Consider the following 7,920-nt stretch of genomic DNA (forward strand, 5'->3'; position numbering starts at 1 on the left):
CCTTGTCCAATCCTGTTAGAATTTTCTAAGTCTCTATGAGATTGCCCCCTCATTCGTCTGAATGGCAACCCCAACTCCAGTTTGTCTGGTAATTCCAGAAGCTTTGCCTTGCTCACTTTCTGTAAAACTCCTGAAGTGCGTTCTTCCAACCCCAGTAAACTCAGTGACTGCAAGAGCCATTATTACACAATGCACACCCTATTTAAACCAACTGAATGCAACATCTGAAATTTTAAAAAATCACCTCAGAGAACCAATTTAGGACAGTAACAGAGAAAAATCAGAAACTTAACATTCTGTGACATTGTTAATAACCCATGACGTATGAAAATAGAAATTTGTAGCATATTAAAGTAGTTTTAATTTATTTTGAACTGAACTGCTACAAAGGGATTTGTAATACATAGAAGTTATATATGATAATACTGATTTTCAGCATCTGCTAAAGAAAAATATACATTTTACAAAGTGCTTGCTTTAGAGCTATTTCTTTATCGGCATTAGTATCCTGAGCATTATCTTCATGCTATCAGTGCATTATTTTCACAGTATATCTACTTAGCATTACTGAATATGCTAACAGAAACACTGTGAGCATGGCAGCCATTACGAGTGAAGTCCAAGTATGCCATTGGCAGTTCCCAGTTTGCTTCGTTGCAGTCCTCTGTACTGTTTATGGCACCTAAGCATAGTTGTACGAACTTCAAAAATCTCATGAATTGCTTTGCGGAAACAATGAAAATTGTAGTCTATCAAACCTATAGTGTAAAACAAGAAAAAAAAAAGTAAACTTGTATATAGCAAAGACAAAAAAAAATTGCACTTAAAATGATATAAAATGTGAATGTGTAACACTTTATGGTTTTAAATGAGAATCTGGGGTCTTCAGTTCAGCATCAGTAACACTGGCATGAACATTTAACTTGTAATGAGAAAGCAGAACTAGAAAGCACAAGTACAGTACCGGACCACAGTAAAACATGCCTCAAAGGAGCTCAGTGCCTGAGTATTGCTGAAAAAACACATTTTGTTTAAATGTGTCATCTTTCACTCATTCGGACAATTCACAAGAATACCAATGTCAAAGGAAACAACAACTTTATAGTGTCTGAGTAAAGTGTACTGTCTGTTTGATAAGTGGACTCTAATTGGAAAAGGCATTGGCATGGAGAATGCATCAGTTAGATGATGACTAACATCTGTTAAGCATTGTTTAAATTTAAGCCAGCAGGTTGACTCTGGTCAAGGCTTTGTTCTGTCTGCCGAGAACAGGGCCTGGTGTATTAATATATGTAGCTTTGTATGCACAAGTGTATCACACTGTCAACCTGACTGACAATCTTAAATTGATTATCAGCCCAAGTGTGCTAAGAATTACACTGATGACCAATAAATTTTACTGAACTCTGGAACTTAGGCACTTAAAATTTTTCTTTTAGTTCTGACGCCGTGATGTTTATTTATTGGTCATCTTCAGGTGCCTGCAAAGATGTTGGTGGGCTCTTGCTATTCCATATTCTTCTCAAAAATTACCTTAACATTATAATACTTTTTCACTGATTGTGCCAGTTGTTAGCTGGGTTGTTGTTTTACCATAGCAGAATTCTCTAAAATGGGAAAAATGAACAAATGCAGAATATTGCTTAAAGATTGTTTTTGGAATGGTAGCTTAAAAATTCTCATGCTCATACTCATGTCAAGAAATCATAGGATTTGGGTTCATATTAGTAATTCCACAAATGGCAAATTGATCATTTTGAACATGCAATTCGAAAAAAATACTGAACAAAGCCAGGGGGTTTTTCCCATTTAGGGCACAAAGAAAACTGAAGGTAATGTTACATAGCAGTATCTTTATTATGAGGACAATGGTCCAGAAAAATAAAAAGATGTCTATTTCAAGGACATGTATATGGAGTTGGATACTGTAGTTTTCACAACAATGTATGAAATAGATACCTTTATGATTGTGAGCAATTTTATTCTGGAAGAATAAACAAAAATTACCTTTCCGCTCAAAACTTTCTTCTCTAAGAAAGCAAACAAGGCCAAGGAATTTTGTCACCTCTTTTAGATACAAAACTGTTGTGTTGTTCAGTTTTATGATTGCTACGGATTCTTTGTCATATGTACTTCCTCCACCAAATTCTCGAAGTCTGAAAATGTAGAGCACAGTTAGATTAACAATTGAACAGCATTTCAACAGAAATGTTTCTCTTCTTCCCTTAAGAAAGCAGGACTGATTAATTCAGCTACCTCCACAGATTTGCTTCGTTGAACAGAGGGAAGAGAATCCTGAAGTTAGCATTGCAGAAAAGCAGTCTGGAAAAGGTGTCCCCACAGTCGGCATTGCAGTGAAACACTCCGGAAAGTGTCCTGTGGCAGCATCATATTGAAGCAGTGTGGGAAAAGTGTCCTACAATCAGCATTGCAGTAAAGCAGTCCGGGAAGAGACTCCTGCACAGCTTCACATTGAAGCAGTGTGGGAAGAGTGTCCCATGGTCAGCATCACAGTGAAGTAGTCAAGGATGAGTGTCAAAAAGTGATGGGTAAGGTCAGGTGAGTGTACCATTTTCATAGCTTATAGTTTGTAAGGTCTTTATATTGGGTTTATAGTTTGTAAGGACAATAATGCAGAGGTCCAGAGAAGAAGGGCCCCAGAGAAATTAATATTATTTGATTTTAAGAGCGATCTAACAATATAAATTTAAGGTGTAAATCATGGAAGGAGAGCTCAAGGCCATGGGATGGTTCTGCTGGTCTATGTGGGAAATTGGGCACATTTCCAGTTCCTGACACCAGAACATTTGCAAGAAATGTGCTGCAGCTCCTGGAGCAGAAGTTTCTTTCTGGAACAACACTGAAGACACTGTGTGGAGGCTTCTGAGAGTATTGTGAATAGAGAGTTTGTCAATCTGCAGGCTAAGACTCCACAGGCAGGGAGGGAATGGATGACCACCCAGGAGAGCAAAAGGCCTAGGCAAGTAATGCAGGAGTCACGGGTGGCCATTACCCTGTAAAACTTCTTTAGATACTGTTAGGGAAATGCCCTCTCAGAGAAAGGTACCAACAGCCAAATTCATTGCACCATGGTTGGCTCTGCTGCATAGGAGAGGAAGAATGAGTGCGGGTAGGCTACAGCACTAGAGAACCACAGCAGGTCAAGGAGCATCTGCAGAGGGAAAACACAGCTTATGTTTTGAGTCCATGTTTATTTTAAACAATAGTGGAGGCTGGCAGACAGCAAGCAAACAGTAGGAACAAATGGGTCATTTTCTGAGTGGCAGGCAGTGTCTAGTGGGCTAGTAGGCATTAGTGAGACCACATCTGCAGTATTGCCTACTGTTTGGGTCCCCTTATTTACGTAGTGGAGAATTTGCATTGGAGGCTGTTCAGAGAAGATTCACGATATTGATTCCAGAGGTGAAGGCTTTGTCTTCGGAAGAGCAATTAAAGCCTATACTTCCTAGAGTTTAAAATAATGAAAGGAGATTCGATTGAGTTATGTAAGATATTAAAGGGGATTGACAAAGTAGATGTAGAGAAGATATTTCCTCTTGTGGTACAATCCAGAATGAGAGGTCAAAGTTTTAGTGTTAGGGGAACTGAATTAAAACAAATATGAGGAGAAATTACTTCTTTCAAAAGGTTGTGAATCTGGAACTCACTAGCCCAGAGTCCGGTGGATGCTGGGACATTGAGTAAATTTAAGGAGGAGACAGAGCGATTTTTAATTTGTAATGGGTTGAAGAGTCATGGGGAGCGGGCAGGAAAGTGGAGCTGAGGCCAAGATGAAATCAGCCATGTTTGTATTGAATGGCAAAGCAGGTAACATTGACATTGCCACCCTGAGTGAGACAACTGGCAGGAGAAGGCCAGCTTAAAAAACTGGGTGGTGGTCACACCTTCTTCTAGACAGACAAATCAAAAGAACACCATCTGTACAGGGTTGGCATAAGAAATGCATTGGTCAGACGTCGCAATGAATTCCCATGGGGTAAGTGAGTGTCTCATGACTCTACGGCCCACCTGGGCCCTACATGGACCAGAAGCAGTATATCACAGTTCGCCAGGCCCATGCCCTGACCAAAGACACAACAGGTAAGATAGAAGAGGCATTCTACACCAGCCTCAGCTGATCTCTGTCCAGGAGCCAAGTTTATCTCCTCAGCAATTTCAGTGGCACAGTTGGGAGGGATGCAAACCTATGAAAAGGTATGTTAGGCGCAGAGAAAACAAACTCCACTGCAGTCTTCCTCCTGACAAATTGCATAGAAATAACCTTGTCATAACAAACAACCTGTTCCACCAGAGAGACAAGCACATATCTAATGGCAACTCCACTGCTCCAAGCACTGGCAACTAATAGACTATATATTTCATTACCCGCGCCATGACCAGAGCTGACAACTGCTGGACCCTCCACTGACTAACCCACTCCACCATCTCCATACATCTAGCTCCCAACTGGCAGAGGCAAAAAAAGCTCTGACACAAGAGATTCGATGTTACTGGACTTGGAAGACCCTGAGAGGAAAGACCTACTCAGGTTCTGCCTCACAGCCAACCTGGTGACAACCACGTGCCAGAACAACAGAGTGCCCTCAGCACCTGGTCCTAAAAGCTACCATAGTCAACACCTCCGTGGAGATGCTCAGTCTCTCAACCAGGAAACATTAAGACTGGTTCAACAAGAAAAACCAGGAGAATCGGGATCTCCTTGACCACAAACACAAGGCGTGCCTAAACTGGCAGCTCCACCAAAACTTGAGTGAATGGAAACAAACCTACAGGCAACTGAAGGCTGAGGTGCAACAAAGAACTCGTGACCTAGAAAAATAGATGGTGGGTAGAAAGAGTGCAGGAGACTTAGCAACTTGTTAATAACCACAATGTGCACGGCTTCCTTATCGCATTCAAAGCCATCTGTGGTTCCAAGTACTCAGGAACCTACTCTACTGAGAGCAAAAACAGGGAAGTACTCATTATAGGCCAAGACATAGTCAATGGCCACTGAAGGGAGCCCTTTGACGACTTCCTCAACCAAGGTGCAGCCTTCGACGCAATTGCTCGCGACACCATTCTACAACGTACTACCCATTACTATCTCAGTACACTTCCCATTCTGAAGTCAAGAAAAACAATCTGACAGCTGAAAATCAACAAGGTCTTTGGTGCAGATGGAATCTCTGCTGAAGTACTAAAATACGACGGAGAGGCATTCTTGACACAAATTCATAACTTTGTCACTGTTGTCTGGAAGGAAGAGAGACTGTTGGACATCTGTGACATCATAATTATGACCAACTTCAAGAAAGGATACAGGTTGATTATGGAAATTAGAAAGGGATATCCCTACTGTCTGTCGCTGGAAAGGCCATCACGAGAATCCTTAACCACCTTCTCCCAGTGGCCGAAAAATTCCTCCCCAAGTCTCAATGTGGCTTCTGCCCAACAAGAGGCAAATAGTTTTCAGTGCACGACAAATCCAAGAAAAGCTCAGGGAACAGTACCAACCTCTGTACATGGCCTTCTTCAATCTCACAAAGGTCTTTGTCTTTATCAACCATAAGGGATTGTGAAATTGAGTGGCATGGTGGCTCAGTGGTTAGCATTGCTGCCTCAGAGTGCCAGGGACCCTGCTTCATGATGACATGCAAGTCGTGATCCTCATCAATAGAACTATCACAAACTCAATGAGTGCAAACTGGAGTCAAGCAGGGCTGTATCACTCTTCTCCATCCTCCTCACCGCAACACACCATCACACCTCCACGAAACTCCCCGCCAGAATGGAGCTAACTTATGGGACGAGCAGGAATTGTCCAATCTTTGACACGTCTAGGCCAGAACCAAGACACCGCAACTTCTGTCATTGAGCTGCACAGACGATGACTCACATGCACACACTCAGAGGCCGAGTTACAAATCGTCATCAATGCATTCACTGAGGCTTATGAGAGAATGGTCCTCAGACTAAACATCTGGAAAACAAAGATTCTGTACCAGCCTGCTCCTGCCTCACAACACTGCCACACAACCACCAAAATCCATGGTAAGCTCCTAGAGAACAAGGATAATTTCCCATACCTCGGGACCTCTCAGTGTGAGCAGACAATGACGATGAAATCGCTAGTGTACTCTTCGGTCACAGTGTTCAAAGTCCAAGACCTCCAGCCGAGTACCAAGCTCAATGGCTACAGAGTAGCTGGATCCCCATCCTCTTTTGTACATCAGAAACATGGACCTTGTACAGCAGACACCTCAAATCCCTGGAGAGTTATCACCAGCACAGCCTTTGGAAATTCCTACAAATTCACTGGCAGGATAGGCGTTATCTCCCAGGCCAATATTCCCAGTATTGAGACATTGGTCACAAATGACCAGTTTTGATGGATGGGCTGCATTGTTTGTATGTGCAACTCAAGGCTCCTTTAAAAAAGTGCTCTACTCTGAGCTTCGCAATGGTAACCATCACTAGGAGGGCAGAGGAAATGCTACAATGAGCCCTCAAAGTCTCCTTAAATATATGCAACATCCCCATTAACATATCAGAATCACTTTCCCTAGAATGCACAGAAGAAAAGAAACATCTGTGAAGTCGCCAATGACTTTGAACATCAAAAAATAGATAACGTGGAGGCCAAGTGTAAGCAGCAGAAAGAGCACGCAGAATCCACAGCATTCCACCCAGCTGCCTTATCAAACTCCACTTGCCCAGCTGTGACAGGTACTGTGGCTCCAGGATTGGATTGTTAGCCACTGCAGAACCCACACAAAGCAAGTCATCCTCACCTTGAGGGAATACCAAAGAAGAATGAGAAAAGGGAAGTTGCAACAAGACTTGGTTTTCCATGTAAACCAATTGCTGAAAGTAAGCATGCAGGTGCAGGGGCATACGGCATGACCTTTGTAACAAGAGGGTCCAAGAATAAGAGTAGGGATGTCTTGCTACAATTTTATAGGGCCTTGGTGAGACCATACCTGGAGTAATGTGTGCGATTTTGGTGTCTTTATCTAAGAAAGCATGTTCTGGCTATGGAGGGAGTGAAACAAAGGCGTACCAAACTAATCCCCGGAATGGCAGGACTGACGTATAAAGAGAGAATGGATTGGTTACCTCTATATTCACTGGAGTTTAGAAGAATTGGATGGTGGGGTATCTCATAGAAACCTATAAAATTCTACCAGGACTAGACATGGTAAACACAGGAAGGATGCTCCCAATGAGTCCAAAACCAGTCTAATGATATGGGGTAGGCTATTTAAGGTTGAGCTGAGGAGAAATTTCTTTGCCAAGAGAATGGTGAACGTTTGGAATTCTGCCACAGAGAGCAGTTGAGGCCAAAACATTCAATAGTTTCAAGAGGGATATAGTATTTGGAGTGGAAGGGATTAATGGATATGGGAGAAAGCAGTAACAGGGTACTGAGTTGGATGATCAGCCATGATCATGCCGATGCTCCTTTGTTCTATGTTCCTACATTTTGTTAATTTGCAATTGGAAGTGTCTTCACTTTCCCTCCATTTTCTCCTCTACTTCCTTGAAGACAAGGACCCATTCAGAGTTGCATCTCATGGCTTGCTAATACCTTGCATAAACCGCCACTCTGGAACACAGTTAAGGTAGTGAGTGTTGACATGAACTTTCATTGAGGAACGTGGGAGGTTCACTTCCACACTTGAAGTTTCTAATGCAAGTTACATGAGCAACTACTTCAAATGATGTTCCCCTTTTCTAGCTTGGCGACCATTTGTAGCGGGCCTATTGCTACTCTGGAATGCAATCAGTACAGCTGATGATCAAAGCAAACACTTTTTGAACCATATGGGGCATCACAACAGTTCATACAATGCTTCAGAGATAGTAGGAACTGCAGATGCTAGAGAATCTGAGATAACAAGGTGTAGAGCTGGATGA

The 7,920-nt window shown here is 42.3% G+C and overlaps 1 protein-coding gene across 3 annotated transcripts in view; it reads right to left on the minus strand.

Annotated features, from left to right (window-relative positions):
• Window positions 1-337: 337 nt before the first annotated feature.
• LOC109934795 (ras-related GTP-binding protein D-like) overlaps window positions 338-7,920 on the minus strand; it is a 32,994-nt gene continuing 25,411 nt past the window's right edge. For all 3 annotated transcript variants that reach the window (XM_020533465.2, XM_020533463.2, XM_048597196.1), the window contains exons 6-7: window positions 2,008-2,156; window positions 338-758 (exon numbers count right to left, since the gene is read on the minus strand). In XM_020533465.2, the coding sequence (XP_020389054.1) occupies window positions 607-758; window positions 2,008-2,156 (301 nt within the window). In that variant the 3' untranslated portion in view covers window positions 338-606. The remainder of the gene's footprint in view (window positions 759-2,007; window positions 2,157-7,920) is intronic.

The sequence above is a fragment of the Rhincodon typus genome, chromosome 5 (assembly GCF_021869965.1).
Source record: "Rhincodon typus isolate 14 chromosome 5, sRhiTyp1.1, whole genome shotgun sequence".
In the NCBI taxonomy this organism is placed as follows: Eukaryota; Metazoa; Chordata; class Chondrichthyes; order Orectolobiformes; family Rhincodontidae; genus Rhincodon; species Rhincodon typus.